This window comes from Hippichthys cyanospilos, chromosome 16 (assembly GCF_059441005.1).
Source record: "Hippichthys cyanospilos isolate Australia breed blue-spotted pipefish chromosome 16, RoL_Hcya_1.0, whole genome shotgun sequence".
NCBI classification, from domain to species: Eukaryota; Metazoa; Chordata; class Actinopteri; order Syngnathiformes; family Syngnathidae; genus Hippichthys; species Hippichthys cyanospilos.
Genome location: NC_142384.1, coordinates 11,544,003 through 11,560,673, shown reverse-complemented (window position 1 = coordinate 11,560,673; position 16,671 = coordinate 11,544,003). Strand labels below are relative to the sequence as shown.

Genomic DNA, 16,671 nt, shown 5'->3' with positions numbered 1-16,671 from the left:
TTTATTTTCATGCGACACGTGGATTTGGGGGGGGTTTAAATGTCGAGGTACCGCCTGTCTCTGGCGGAGCCGCTTCTGATTGGCCACAAAGAAAGTGTCAATCGAGTCTGGACCAATGCCGTAAGTCCACATATTGTGACGTCTGAAATACGTGCGACATTTCTATGAAAAAGACCTTTTAAAAAAGACTGCCTGACTTTTGCATTGCCTTGATACACATTTGTGGTAAGGTTTCAGACACAACTAGCACCTATAGAAACCTCGTCTTGATTGGTTTTGCGTATGCACAAAAAGAAATATTAGCTGAGATACCATAGTAAACCACAAAAGAAAACCGACAAATTCAGGCACATTTACGGACACCGTTTTAGAGGTCCTTTCACCAAAGCAAAACCCCAGACGCGATTTAATGAAACCTGTAATTACCTCATCACAACAACATTCCACTGCAGCGGATTAGATCTATTTTAGATAGCGCAAATAAAAAACAATAAATGACAATAATGATACCTGCCGCGCAAAAGTGAAAACAAAACAAACTGAGCACCCAGTCGGGCTCGCGACCGCGGCTATAGTGGAGCGGGACGTCGTTGTCGGGGGGACCGGGAGCGCGGCGGTGTCGGTTTCCATACCCGGACTGGTGGCGGACGGCATGGCTTCGGGCAAAGGCGCGTCCAAGGGCCCATCGCTATGGGACAACATGCGGTTGCGCTTCATCATCTGTTTCCTTGGCGTGTTCGTTTGTTATTTCTATTATGGAATTCTACAAGAAACCATGTGAGTAACTTGGACTTTATTTCCGGTCAGATAACAGATGGTTAGATTACTTCGTTGATAGTTAACATTTGCGCTACTGTCAAATCTTAATTTCTCCTCAGGCTCTCAGTTATGTAATCAAATAATATGAATGATATCCCTCCGGAATCATTTTGAAGTCATTTTTATCCGAAACATTTTGATTGAGATTTGTATGCAAATATTACAATGTATTACTAAATTTACTTAAAGGTTTCCAATTGCAGTCTGCTGTCTGTGTGATATATTAAATGGTGATTATTACAGCATCAAATGGAAGTGGGCCACGACACTGATGGAATGCTGTTGCCCAAGTGGTGGTGGGGGGGTTGTGGGGCAATATCTAGTTACTAAAACATGACGACGACTACTAGTGCACGATGTTTATCTAACAATAAATTGGTTGAACCCGAACGCTTCACGGCCTCACACCATATGAAATATATAACTATTGTATTCATATTTTCGTTGCAGCACAAGAGGTGATTATGGCCATGGAGACCAAAAGGAGAAGTTTCGATTTGCTAGGACATTGGTGTTCATCCAGTGCATCATCAATGCTCTGTTTGCCAGGATATGTAAGTATTTTGAGCTCCGAGGTCCAACACTTATGATGCGAGATGTAAGATGATGGATCGGAAATACATTGCAAAAGTATTCGCCCCCTTATAACTTTAAGACATTTTACCACATTTCAATCTAGCCATCGGACAGCTATTAGTTGCATTCTGCACAAATCTTTCCTTTATGGAAGCGTGGCAAGATGAAAGCCACTTCTGGGGGGAAAAAAAAGCCTTAAAAAGGCCCGTTTGAAGTTTGCCAAAAGCCACATGGGTGACACAGAATATATGTGGAATAAGGTCCTCTGGTCAGATGGAACCAAAATTGACCTTTCTGGGCTGGATGCAAAACATTGTGCTTGACATAAGGGTAACACTACGCATCACCCTGTGTGCGCCTACGTCACTGTGAAACGTGGTGGTGGTGGCATCGTGGCCCGAGGCGGCTTTTCTTCAGCAGGGATTAAGAAGATCGTGAGAGTTGATGGGAAAATGGATGGAGTCAAATACTGGGCAATCCAGGCTAAAAGAATTTATGGGGGTCTGCTAAAATTGTGAGACTGGGGCAGAGGTTCACCTAATCGGATAGACAATCTGTTGAAAGTTTAAAGAACTTGAGCTGTTTTGTAAGGAGGACTGGGCAAATATTTCTGTCTAAGGAATCAAGGATGTGCAAAACATGTAGAGACATAACCAACCTGGCAGAAGGTGTTTCTACAAAATACTAACTCAAAGGGAGTGAATATTTTTGCACATTCTACATTTAAAGTTTGTAACAGTAAATAATGAATAAAATATGGTTTGAATTTCATTCCGCTTCACAATGTTATCCCACATGGGAGTGATTGCTTACCAATGTTTCCAACTTTATCTTTATACTTGAGGCTCAAATGAATTGTTAAATCCAAATGATTCCTTCCAATGGGAGTGTTCTTAATTTATTTTTCCTTTTCCTCCCTAGTGATTCAGTTTTTTGAAGGTCCTAAGCAGGACTTCACCAAGAGCTGGTTGTATGGCCTGTGTTCCCTCTCCTATGTGGGAGCCATGGTGTCCAGTAACTCTGCCCTACAGTATGTCAACTACCCCACACAGGTCAGTCAGAAATCCCTCTAATGTTTGAGAACCAAAGCTAATAAATTGTGCATAGTTCACTAAAACAATACCCTGTTTTTTTAGGTGCTGGGAAAATCTTGCAAGCCAATCCCAGGTGAGTGAGAAATTAGTCATGCCGGCGAGCAACAAGTTAGGAACAAGTGCAAATGTCTTACCTGTATTTTCTTCCCCCATTGGCCTATGGAGAAATCATAATTGTGCTCTATTAGTTCTGTCTAGCAACAAGTGACTAGCTGGCAAATTTGAGTATTTTATGCATTGCAGTTTATAATGTTGTGCTTTTGAACGGTGGCGCTGACATGTTGCACACAAAGTAAACATATTTATCTCATCTAAGCATGAGTGTACATGCCGTGTTTGCAGTGCACTTGTGCACCTTAATGTCCGCCTAGAGTTTTCCCTGTTGAAATAGTGGCTGTTTATGACGGCAGTGATGATCTTGGGGGTGACCATCCTGAGGAAGCGCTACCCCATGGCCAAGTACTTGTGCGTGCTTCTCATCGTGAGTGGTGTGGCGCTCTTTCTCTACAAGCCCAATAAGAGCAAAGCGGTAGCGGATGATCACACATTCGGCTTTGGGGAGATCCTCTTGGTGAGTATTTGCACCAGTTTAAAAAAAATGACTACCTATCATGAAAAAAATAACTTTGTTTTTGAAGTAAATGAAATGGAAAATGAAAAGTCTACCACTATGTGGGCAAATATAAAACCAAATCAAGCCTTAAGCTTTAACATTTTTTGTTATTATCCTGTTTGCTACAGTTGGTGTCTCTGACGCTGGATGGCTTGACAGGTGTGGCCCAGGACCACATGAGGTCCCGCTTCCAAACCAGCGCCAACCATATGATGCTCAACATCAACTTGTGGTCCACCGTGCTCCTGGGACTGGGTAAGTCACATTAGGAATATTACGAACAGCAAAATAATATAAACTATTTGATCAAGTCATGCTTTGCCTTCTGTGACCATCTTAAACCAACGCTTGATTGTTTTTTTTCCTCAAATTCCCCTTCAACATCAGTTTGATCATTTTCAGCCATCTTACTGTATGCAGTTTTTCTCTGCACCACTGGGTGGCGCCATTGACACAGCGTCTATTCAGCCAGCTCTTTATCTTTCTGTATCTGCAAGCAATTTTTGAGGCTCTTCTTGATAATATTAAGAATTACACCTTTTAAAAATGCAAACATATTTGAAAATGACATTTCAAGTCACATTTTATCATCTTTATGTTCTCAAGCTGGACAAAATAAAAGTTAAATACAGAATTTGCATGTTGTGTGCAGCTGTGCTGTGGACCGGTGAGGTGTGGGAGTTCCTGAGCTTTACTGAACGGTATCCGAGCATCTTGTACAACATTCTGCTCTTTGGATTGACCAGCGCATTAGGCCAGGTGTGCCATAGTAACATATTGATTAAAAGCAAGCAGGGCAAATTAAAAAAACATGACATGGTTTCCTGTTTGATGGCAGACGTTCATCTTCATGACGGTGGTTTACTTTGGCCCCCTGACCTGCTCCATTGTCACCACCACAAGGAAGTTCTTCACTATCCTGGGCTCCGTCCTTCTCTTTGGGAATCAATTGAGTAACATGCAGTGGTTGGGCACCATCCTGGTGTTTCTTGGTAAGAAAGAATTTGCAGTTTAGTGGAGGAACCTCTATATTTTTTTATGTTTACTCGGCTCCTTATCACGCCTGTGCTGTCGACCTTTCAGGCCTTGGATTGGATGCTAAATTTGGCAAAGGACCCAAGAAGACGACACACTGAGACAACTTGACACAATCTGCAAGGCGGAACCTTACTTCTCATACAGGCTGCAACTTCTGTGACCTCATTTCTAATTATCTCAAAGTCTTCTGTTTTAACACATTCATCAAGCACAAACAATTCCAGCCTTTAAAATCATGAATTTACCAAAAAGTCACATATTATTTGTAAAATGATTCACGTGTTCTTGGCTGATAAATTGCCAAATAACGTGTCATTTATTACACTTTTTTTTTGTTTTTGGTTGAATGTTATTTTTGCAGTGAAGTTACCAATCACTTGCATTAAAGGGAAAGAGACACCTTTTTTTTTTTTTACTAACTTTCTCTTTCATTCAGATTGTGTTAACAGGGAACACATATCATGATGCCTGAAAATGAAAATTTCGCGGATTTTCTGGCGTGTTCCTCTTCAGTGGTGTCAAACAGCGACTCCTAATTCCACTTTGCAAGTACAGCAGATACTCTAGTGGCCACGCCCATCATTAGGATAACGCTGCTACTACTTCAGTGTACTGATGAATTAAAGAGACTTTACGGTTCAAGAGGGTATTAAAACGTCACCAGAGACGTTTGGGCTACACGTTTGTGCGTTCGTCTTTACGTGAAAAAAAAATCATAAATAACTTACTTTAAACAAACAAAATAATAGAACAGACAACCTTATGGACGTTTTAGTTTTGCCAGCTCTTAAATATGAATTTAATAATGAAATTAGAAATTACGCGTTGAATCGTTCGGGATGCCTACCTTTTTGTTTTTGTTATTTTGTAGATCATGTTAAACTTTTCAAAGTCAAATAATTAATAAACTCGCGTTTTTTGTTAGTTTTCATCAGGCAATCTCATTGACCTCCTATTTTGGTGCTGTGCGTTTCTCTTACTGAAATTGACGGATTAAACAAGGCTGGTTTTGGCCAGACTAATAAATCCTCTATTTGTGTACAAATTGGGAGAAAACACACCGAACTACCTGTCAGGATGTTGGCCACCGTCCGAAAGCAACTTAGGACCCACCCGGCTGTGAGTAAACTATTTTTTTTCCTTTGAGAAAAACAGCGATGTCGCAATGTTTGCATGGGAATTCTGTGGATTTTTCTTGTTAGCTTAGCAACGCTAGCTATTGACACGCGCTGAACTTCTTCGACAAACTTTTTGTCAAACGTAAATAAACACAACTTTACCTGCTATTATTCCATAACATGCATAAACTCGTGATACATTAGAAGTGTTAAACGTCTCTTTGGGGATGCTTTTGAGTCATATTGGGTCAGACGGCGTACAACCAGATAAGGCAGACAAGTAGGTGCTAGGTCGTAAATAGCAGCTGCTTAACCACTAGGCATGGAGCACTATAAACTGATTCTGCGATTCTGATGCATTATAAATTAAATAAACAAATACAATAACACGTTGATCTTTAAAAGACGCCTTTTCTTGACGTTAGGAATTGAATGTATGTGTTTGAAATAAACGACTGAAATGCAACTGCAAGGTGCATTATTATATATAGGCGTAATATTTACATTTACACTAGTTTTAATTGATCTTATAAGGTTATTTTTTATATGATTTTCAGTATTAAATCATTGAAAAAAATGTAAAATTGGTGTGTCTATGGTTGTGTTGTCAGTGCAAAACTTTTTTTTTTTCTCATGCTGCTTTCTTGATCCTTGCAGTTGATTCCACTCTTTTTCTTCATCGGCGGTGGTACAGCCATGTCCTTGCTGTACCTGGCTCGTCTGGGCCTCAGGAACCCGGATGTCTGGTAAATATGCTCAGCAAATTAGAAGGAATAAAACTTATATCTGCTATCTCTAATAATAACTCCAGTTGCCCTTTCAGACTTTCGAGGAACAAAAGAAGCCTTGCCAAGAAAAATAGATAGCAAATGAAGTTAGCCAACTTCTCGAGACCTCAGCTCAGTTAGCCTCATCGATCAAACTCCACAAGTGTTGTGCATGAGCGGTAACAATGCAAAACTAATAACATTTGATTCGTGCAGTACAATTGCATAGAACACATTGATTTTATTCAAATTTAGTATAAATTATTTCATTATTACACGCTTACTAAATTTCGGCTGTGCCTAAAAAGTGCCAGTAGGTGACAGTATTTCTCCTCAAAGACCTCGTTGACAGATTTTATTGCACAGTAAAGCGCCTCGGAAAAGTGCCATGCAAATAGTTAATACTAATTGTGACAATTTGACAATGAAAATGGAAAAATTGTGCCACAGCACAGAATAGACGTTGGAGGCTGTGTTGACTTGTAATATTTATTTTATTATGTTATTTTATTATTATTTTTTTAATATTATTTAATGTGTTGTTTGCAGCTGGGATCGCAAGAACAACCCTGAGCCCTGGAATAAGATGGCCCCAACTGACCAATACAAGGTTTGTTTGAAATTATATACATAATGCATCATACAATGCATCATACAATTCAGGACAATTGTTCTCATTGGTTGTTCAGTGATTAATTGCAGACTATTTGAAGTTGTTTTGTCTAATTTTACCACTTAGAAATCAGTGTGATGTTTGCAACATAATGTCAAGTTGTTTTATCATATTACAAGGCACCTTTCATTTTGATGATGGTTAACTGCTTCATAGAAGAGCATGTGCAATTGCGTGACACAGACCAAGGATGAAATTTGCTACGGATCCAATAATTTTTAACTTCTGCATTGAAATGCTTTTTTGTGAACATTACTGCCCCCAACATGAGCAGAGCAACTGTAGCCCCGCCCTTGACAATTCATGACAGGGAGCATGAGAGCTTTTGAGCCACCTTTCTTCTCCGTTGTGCTCTCCAGTTTTTCACAGTCAACATGGACTACAGCAAACTGAAGAAGCAAGGGCCCGACTTCTAAAGCGTCTCTTGTCTGCCGGACCAAACGCACAAGCACACTGTTGGACGCATGGGGATGCCACAGGCTAAACCCCCGCAGTGATTCATATTTAAGCTTCCTCATCGCGTCCCCTTTAATTTGCAACATCCCTTGTCTTCAGTTTTGGGTGTGTCAATAAAATGAAAGGAGTCTTTTCTCCTCCCGACAAGAGAAAAGAATCTGTTTCTTTTTATTGGGGTTATTTTTGCTTTGGCCTTTTGCAGCATGTTCCGCCATGTTTGTTTTTTGTTTGCTGAATTTCATCATCCCTTCCCCTCATTTCACCTTTTATCCCGCTCACTTCATTTGGCAACCATCCAGAAGCTTATCAGTGGAACGGGGTCATAAATCCGCAGGGAGAGCACTCGAGGAAAATTATGTCACCAAGCACGCCAGCAATGGTTTGCATGTGAATTTTTTTTTTAAGCAGTAACAATTAAGTGCAAGAAAGAATGCTCTAGCTTTTATTCTTCACTCGGATAAGTTTGTAAATGTCAACATGTCGCTGTGTCGGAGGCGTCGCCGCGTGCGAGAAAGGCGACAAGGATGAACAGCCAACGTGCGCGTGCAAAATGTCAAGAAGACCTTTTGTGTTTGAAGAGAAGCGCTCCGCTAAATCCGCCAGCACCTTCTTGGCGCGCTTTTGAGAATGGCCTGTGTGCGATGTAGAAGCCTTTATCTTGCATAAGTGCTTTTTAATGGTGAGTCACCAAAAAGGCTCATCCACCTTGAGTAAACCTGCAGAAAAGTCAAGACCATTACCTGGCTGGAATCTTTAAAAACAAAACAAAACTATGGAACAGGATTAGGATCACTGGGGAGGAAAAAAAAAAGTTGTCAGATTTTCACTTTTATCTCAGGACTCCCACTTTATTCTCAGGATTCCCACTTCAATTCAAAATATTGACATTATTCTTCACAATTCTCACTTAACTCAGAATTCTTACTTCTTCCAAGAGTCAGACTTTAAAAAGGAGAATTCTGACATTAGCGGACTTTTTTTTTTTTTGTGGAAGATTATTGGGACCAGTGAAGGAAAGCAAAGGCAGACTGGAATCTAAACTTTTATCCCAGAATTATGACTTTGAGGTCACAATTTCGTCTAGTCTTAGAATTCATTTTTTTCCCCTCAGGTTTCACTTAAAAGTCAAAATCATGAGATACATTCAGGATATTGTCAATCTCTTTTTTTTTTTTTTTTTTTTTTTTACTTTATTCTTCAGAATCCAGACTTTATTCTGACTAAAATCAGGGTTCAAAGTCCAAATTCCGGGATAAAACATTAGAATCCTGTCAACCTTAAAAAAAAAAAAAAAATATATATATATATATATATATATATATATATATATATCTTGTAATCCTGACTTTATTCTTTAACTTTAAATTCAGAATTCTGCGATTAAAAAAGGGAATCATGTCAATATTTTTTTTCCCTTTCACTGGCTTAATAACTAGTAAAAACTCATACTTAAAAAAAAAAAAACAGCAATATTACATTTAATAACATGAAAGTTGGTGGACATTTCTCAAGCAAAAATGCTCAAAATGCAATGATGTCCTAAAAGACAAAGTCGTCCCATTTTGTCTCAAAGTCGCTGTTTTGGGGTGACTTTTTTTCCTATCGCTTCTATTTCCATATGGACGTATCTCTTTTAGAAATCTCTAATAAGCTTGAGTGCTACTTGTTTCTGGCACTCACCTTGGAAAATTGACATGATTTTCAAAATCAGTTCAGAAATCGGTTTAAAAAAAAATCCTAGTGTTTTTGTGCTGAGCAAATAAAGTGCCTCTTAATTATGTTGCTTGTCACTTATTTCCCTCTCTTTGACGAGATTGAATGAGTTGCCATGGTAACCCCTCAGCTCACCTAATACTTTACCACACAGGTCAGCGGCAGTTTTCCAGGAATATAATTGCCTTTGCATTGAAAGGGGCGGTTCACTAAAAACGTTTCTGCTTAACAACAATAGGGAAAGCTGTTCAATTTACAAAAAAACATTTTAGCCAGAGTGTCTTCTGCAGGCGAGACAAAGAAAAAAACTCAAAGAGCGCGAGGGGACCAGAGGAGTTTGTCAAAGTTATCCCCACAAACTCTTATTGATCCTCGCGCTTTGTCGCGCAGGATGACAAAGTGCCATTTTGCACACGGCGCGCAGTAAAAGGTCACGGCGGTCATCATATTTTCCTCATGAGGGATGGCGCTTCCACGGCGCCGTTTAGCAACTGTTTAGAAAGAAAGCGCCCGGGATGAATCACCGACATCTCAGGGACGCTGAAGCCGAGCGACGCGGTGGTGTTTTATGTAGCGTGTGGGGACGAGACGTGCCGAGGCCGCGGGTTTGATCCCGGGGACAATCAGTGCTGCATGAACGGTGTCCTCGGGCAAAAGCGCAGATGGTTGGTGTTGTGTGTTTTATGTGGCAGAGGGTACATCTTCACCGGGAGATGAAGCGGGTGAAGAACAAAAAAGTAACAGATTAACCTTCGTCTTGACATGACAACTTTTTTGATGAAAGTTTTTTTTTTTTCTCGGCCATTTGATCCAAACCAGGAGTAGAATATTGTTTATCACGCATGTAACATTTTCACCTTAGCTGGTTGGGTAATTAATAGATTTTATGATAGTCGTAAGGACGAGTCCAAACTTTTCGCCCCCGCTTGGCGCGCTAACTATAAATAACATTATTATCGATGAAAATTGTATTTTAACAAAAACAAAAGAAAAAAAAAAACAATATAAAACAACTTTCAACAACTGTTAATTATTGTTTTACAGCCTTTTTTATGGGTTATAGCTTAGTCTAAAGCAGAAAAAAACCAAGCGCATCAAAGTGCCTAAAATTACATATTTATTTATTTATTTATTTTATATATATTTGATTGCAATTGCCCCACACAGCCCTCACTATTTGAGAAGCAGTGCTCTAACTATAAATGAATTAGTTCTGACAATGTTATTAAAATAATAATGATCATTCTACTTTAATCAAAGGTGTGGTTGGGTGTAGTTTTTATATTTTAAGTTCAATTTACTGACAATTCTCACAGGCTTTTCCATTTTGATCTCTACCTTCTGCCCTCCCACCAATGACAGGAGCCTACCAGATCATTTCAAACACAGTCAATCAGTGTCCAATTTAGGGTGTGGCTGACCTTTGTTTTCCAAACCAATTAATCTGTTAAACTGAAACTTCTAAAATTTTCATCAATTTTCCAGTCATAAAACTTATAAAACATAAAACTGCGTTTCAATCATAAGTAGAAAAAAACCATAACAAAACATCTCAATAGTCCATTTTGATTTTAGGTGGCCATTTTGACGGCCTGTCTGTGACCTGTGATTGACTGGGGAACAAACCAGGTCGTAATCTGCAGTTTGCCACGTCAACCGAGATAGGCTTCATATTTCTGGCACCTCGAACACAGTATGAAAAGAAAACAAACATTCGTTTTCTTCCACCGCTGGAAAGCAGGTCAGAATTTAAATAGCTGAAAATAGAACATCTGGCTGGGCCTTGTCAGTCAGCGGCGTGTAATGAAATATGGAAATTCGCAACTCTTCAAAGAGAAGACATGGGCCTCTTGGTGGCGAGGTCTCCAAATCCCCCCAACACACCAGTGCCCCTCTCAGCCCCACCCTCTCACAAAAAGCGCGTTACATTTCCAGGTGCGGCCGCCGCGGCCCAGTCTGCCAACGGTGCCAGCTCGTTAGCGCTCGCAGCCTGGCGGAGTTGGCAGCTGGCATCATTAAACTTCAAACCTGCTTTCGACCCGGGGCGCCGCCGCGGGGAGAGACCACCTCCCCATCCCCCGCGTACCACTCGCGTACACCCACTACCACCCTCTCGCCACTCGCGTGGCTGCCAACAGCTGATTAGCGACACTTCGGTTGAGTAACCAAACAAAACAATTCAAACGCTAAGGTTCTTTTTGCTTGTTTTATATTTAACCGCAATAGCAAGAACGGATATTTCATCTTTGTTCTCTACATGTGTAGAGGTTCGGTGCGTACTTTTTTAAACGATCAGTTTGCCACCAGGCAGTAAACAAAATATATGAAAAACAAATGACATCATGGCAACCTCAGAAAACAGGAGAATGAATTGAAAAGTAATGGCCAAATGAAGTTTCATGAAGCAATGAAGCTTTGCTGAGCTTTGTGGTATTTCATTTGCTCTATGGCGCCATCAAGTGGTCCAGAAGCCCTAGAAGTCAACAGTGATGAGAATTCTATGACTATTTGTTTACGAAAATGTTACTATATGAACAAAATACAAGAAGTGTTATAAGGATCATTTGTTTTTCATCTTTATTTAGGAAAATAGATTCCGACACACACTCATGCTCACTGTGGTGACTATCATTATTTATGAAAAAATGGTATAAATACACTTAAAATGTTATAATTTTTAAGATTAAACATTAAAAGAAAAAGCTATACAAATCAACTTTCCACACGTATAGGGTTCATAGAGGTTACAGGTTAGTCTGAAATACATAACAACTAACCTAAAGTGAATCAAAGTGTTAGATTAAAATGTCAATACTTATTTAAGTAGTAACATTTGACCAACTGAACCGATTGATGCATTTTTTTTTTCTAAATCAAGAGCAACTAGTAAATGTAAATTGATATGGAACATTAACACAGGAGCACCAATACAACATATAAAAGGTACAAAACATTGCTGATTTTTTTTGACAGCCATTTCAAACATGTATAACTCCCAGACTTTGACAATGCAAGCGCCACCTGGTGCTGTGGGTGCGCAATTACACTTCCCACAGCAAAAGCAAAGTTCTGTTTCCTGAGAAAGTATGGACACCCCTGTGTGGCCTACTATTTGAATTAGAAATAAATTAGAATGTAAATGAGAAAAACCTGAATTAATTAGAAAGCTTGAATGAATACCTTTATCTCAGGTAGTTCTTAAAGTTCTAAACGACACTGTGTTGAACAAACTTTTACTCGCAATATCGTCTGTTATAAAAATTCAGAAGAAAATGGAGAAGTATACAAAAACTATGCCCAAAAATATTCTGGAATTCCTTTGATACTTGTTGAATAGAGGTCACGCTTGACGAATGCCGCCTTTTTCATGAACATTAGAGGTGCGAAATGTTCTCTTCGGGGTTCATCAGAGGACACCGCGAGACCTCTTCTGTGGCTGAATGAGGAGCACTGCTTCACACTCGAAAGGATTTCTTTTTGAAGACATCGCCGCCGCAAAGTTGACTGTCGCCCAGAACAAAAGCGTAAGGGCGCCCTTGGGAGCTCGTAATTCAGTGATGCGCTTAACGAATAAGCAGCAATGGCGACCGACTCAGGTGATGGAATTTATTCAGGCTCGGAAAATATAACTGCGAAGGCCTTCAATGAGGTGTGTAGGGAACATTTACCGGCGCCAGCATTTTCAAGCCTAACTGGCTTTTTTTTTTTGGGAGCTACTTTTAACGAGCGCCTGTTGGATCGTTACGGCTAAATGAGCGGGAGGTTAATAGGAGGTCCAGTGGAGAAAACTGGAGTGGGTGTCCGACTCCTTAAAGGATTCCTAATGATCTCGCCGGGATTGCATTGATCGAAGAAGTGCTGGTGTAGGTCACAGGGCTGTGGACTCAGGACGCTTCGGGGTTACGACGCTGTCCCTGGACACACAACCCTTCGTCGCCTCAATTAAAAACGCAGATGAAGACGAGCATCCTCTTTTTCATTCCCTGCGTGACTAACTTCCACAAGGGGGCAGCAGAGTGTTGTGAAGCTGTTGTAAACAAAGTGGAGCTTTTTGGATCAAAAAAGAAGCGGCCTGGAACCGGCTGACATGGCGTAGAGTCTTGGTGCAGCTCAGTCCATTAAAAAAAAAAAAAGAAGTCTTAATCTCAATTTTTATGTCAGTCTCAACAAAAACCAGTTTTATTCCATCTGTGTTGATTTATAATATGACATACAATACAATAAACAATGAAATAATCTGAAAATTGCAGGAATGCAATTCCAAACACTGCCACCTACTGGTCAGCCCTTGCAAATGCTTAAAAGGTCCGGAAAAGCTGCATGATCAGTTACTTCAGGAAAAAAGTTTCTTCCATTTGAGCTGGCCTTGATATCAAAGATGTGCATCACCACAGAGGTTCTAAGGATCACCAGACATCTGGACTCTCATCATGAGCCTTTTCTTCCGCCCACCAGCTGTTGCTGCCATCAATATGTCGATCACTTCCTTTGTTTCCTGTTAGCTTTGTCTATCAAGAAAGACAACAACAAAGATTCACTAAACGCAGCGTTTCATCCTCCTAAACAAACAATGACACAGCAGGGGATCCAAGATGGAGTCAACCGGGGAAACAATGAAAAGCTTACAAGCAGTTCACAGCATGAAATTGTGGAGTAGTATTACTATTATTAATTTATTATATTTAATCATCAGTCACGCAGCAGGTGCGTTGTGGGATGCGTCAAATCTTCAATGCAAACCACTTTTACCAATAAATCAATTGTTTTCACGTTTGGACAAACAACTTTTCATCCGAAATGAACAAAGACTTTCCCATTTGTTTTATAATTTTATTTTAAAGCCAAAAAATGCATAAGGCAACACTAAGGAACTTTCAAGCCTTTTAGAACTCTTTTTATGAAAACCAGATCCAGAAAGTAAAATCCAAGCCAGTCTTTGACTTTAGCCACAATTGCTTCTACAGAACCGGCTGTCAAAGGAGCTCGTTAATCGGCTCTTCGAGTAGATGCACCTGTGACCAAGGCCAAACTGTGGCAGGGTTGTAACTTTTTTGACCTGATTTTCCTCGGCTCCATCGATTTGAACGTCTGCCTCCGATCACCTCTGTCATGAAAGAAGCTGCAAAAACAACAAGATGCATAAAGTTTTGTCTGAGAAGATGAAAAAAATGAGAAAAAGGGAGGCTATGAATAATCCTGACGTGAGCTCAAAGATGAGGAGAAACTTCAAACTGACGCTGCTCTGGTTCTTCTCCTGGAGGACGAGTAAGTAGCTTCTGATGTTCGTATCAAAATGACCACGCTAATTTCACTGCAATAAGTGGCCGTCAGCTTGATAGTTGGCTCTTTTATACTGACTTATCGCATTTAGACGCAATTAAATTCATGACGTCATTGCTATTCCCTCACAGCCACTGGGAACAAATTCAGTCCAAATCCAGGCAAACAAGAAATCAGAATTCCATGATGCTATGCGCTGGTCCTGAGAAATATGTAGCCTTCCTTTAGGCAAAAAATGACCACTTTTGTCCACATAGCGCCACTGTAATCAATGTAAACCGAATGTTCGTGTTTCTATTAAAAAACAAATCTATTTTGGGAACAAAAGTAGTTAGTTTTTCAACTAGAAGTAAATCTTGAGTCAGATCAGGTGAACTAATAGATAATTCAAGAAAAACGTTGGCATCAATAGATAATTGTACAGACATGTTTACATCCAATCCCAGGTATTTCTTTATATTTCTTTCTTTGTTTCTTCAAGTGTTTCCATGACTATGTATGTAATTGGATGGTATTAAATGAATTGAGCGCTTAAGTAATTATCAGAGGTGGGCAACATACATGTTTTTTTTCCTGGTGTGACATTTGTCAAAGCCTCGCCCCTTTTCCTTCATCGTTTGCCAATTTTTCCAAGCCAGACGAAATTGTAATTGTCAGTCTGTCGGTGTAATTTTTTCCCCCAAACTTCTGCCACCTGAAGACCACTCCCCCCCCAACTCCCACGATCGAGGCAGGAGCCAATCACATGTCTTATAGGCGTGTCCGAGAGCTGTGCTTCCTTAAAGTCATACACGCTTGAAGGGAGAAACGAATGCCGTAACTGCAGGGCGTTGTGAGTCTCTTACCTCGATTTCTTTTGTAATAAATTGGAATTTCAAGTGTAAGATCGAATTGTTACAGGCTTCATTTTGATTAGACTTTGCGGCGTCGTAAATATAACCGCGGCTCTCCGTTAGACTACAGCCAAAGAAATGGGAACCGGAAGGGAAAACAGTACAGTTACTGTTTAAGGTTTAATAATTTAAGATTCAAGTAAATGCGTGTACTGTATTAATATTTGTTTTGAATATGCAGATTATAAATACTTTTCATATTTAAAAAAACTGTGGTACCCACATACATAAAAAGAAATACAAAAATGATGATTTATAATAGAACCAAAGTTTAATGTCTTGGTCTTGTGAATTACTTTGGGGACGATTAAAATATTTTTTCCTGCCCCGAATGGGAGTACTATGAAGCTAGATGCTAATGCTAACACGAACGTAGTGTTCTACTTTCTGTCACTGATGCGATCAGCAAAGTTTTTCACACAAGCGTGGCATCGGGTCACTTTCGCTCGTAAGTCGCAGCGCTCATTTAGGCGTCGTTTGTAAAAGTACGAATTTTTGTCTATTGATTATGGACACTCCCTATGTGCAATATGTCGCACATGCCAAAAACGCCACTTGTTTTGACACCTCGACTCTATATTTCAATAATTCTTAATAGTTCCTCTTTATTCGGCATCCTCGCATCTGTCACATGTCAACTACCACTCATACATCCTAGCATTGATTATGATTAATGTAGGATGTGAACAAAACAATCAGAGCTTCTAATTTCCATCCCATGTTTGCAATTTAGCGTTGTGTAATGTAGCACACACAGTCTCATTTTCCTTATGTAGCCAGGCGCCTGCTTCATTACACCTTATTGCAGAGGCAGGCCACGCAATCAGAGACATTTAAATATAGATTGCGTGCAAAACAAGTCTTCGCCGCGCGCTTTGAAGACGTCGCGGAGAACGCGCGGGCTCATTGCGGCCTTAATGCATCTCATAACTGAGTCGAGCCCGAGCGCGGCGCGTCTATTAGGTCTAATGACAGCCGACGGATGGACGCCGACGTCCGCTCAGAGGCGAGATGAGGCCCAGCAGGCTAAATGCCGCCCCGCAGCTAATATGCAGGCGGAAAACAAATTTGCGGGGAATATTTCCGTTCCGATGGCCCGCTCCTCTCATTACGTGATGTTGTGTTGTTCCACGAGAGTGTAATTGTTTGTCGTGTGACATGGGCCAACTGGGAAAGTTTATTTGCAGTTTTCATTTTTGAATCTTTCTATTCATGGAATAAAGCGGTCAAATGTCATGTTAAATGTTATATAGAATAGTCATATTTAAAACAACAAATAATATTGCAACAAATAAGAAAAACAAGCAGATTTTTAATTGTTTTAAACACGGCTAAATGTTCTTTTTTTAATAGAGTAAAAATTCCACAGTTGTCAGATTTTATCAGAGGAAAAAAACAAGATTAAATACTGAAACATTTGATTTTCTTCCAGGAATAATGTATGGATAGTGAGATCAGTTTCAGAAAAAAAATGTAAATGTTGTATAAAAATAGTCGTTATTTCAAAGAAATTGCAGTGATTTGAGAATAGTTTACAAGAGGATAAATTGCCAGTTCTATTTTTTTATTTCTAAAGTCAATATCAGAATAAAGACAGTCAAGTTATGTTTTTTTTAAAAACATAATATCAA

The 16,671-nt window shown here is 39.8% G+C and overlaps 2 protein-coding genes across 2 annotated transcripts; both read left to right on the top strand.

Moving 5' to 3' along the window:
• Positions 1-386: 386 nt before the first annotated feature.
• slc35b1 (solute carrier family 35 member B1) lies at positions 387-4,539 on the top strand. Its single transcript, XM_088437532.1, has 9 exons — positions 387-777; positions 1,270-1,373; positions 2,317-2,447; positions 2,532-2,562; positions 2,900-3,060; positions 3,231-3,357; positions 3,755-3,861; positions 3,941-4,094; positions 4,186-4,539. Exons 1-9 carry the CDS (start codon positions 653-655, stop codon positions 4,236-4,238), a joined length of 993 nt encoding a protein of 330 aa, XP_088293658.1. The 5' UTR covers positions 387-652; the 3' UTR covers positions 4,239-4,539.
• A 143-nt stretch (positions 4,540-4,682) lies between these two features.
• On the top strand, positions 4,683-8,932 carry coxfa4a (cytochrome c oxidase associated subunit FA4 a). Its single transcript, XM_088437533.1, has 4 exons — positions 4,683-5,259; positions 5,916-6,004; positions 6,575-6,635; positions 7,058-8,932. Exons 1-4 carry the CDS (start codon positions 5,218-5,220, stop codon positions 7,112-7,114), a joined length of 249 nt encoding a protein of 82 aa, XP_088293659.1. The 5' UTR covers positions 4,683-5,217; the 3' UTR covers positions 7,115-8,932.
• The last annotated feature ends 7,739 nt before the right edge of the window (positions 8,933-16,671 follow it).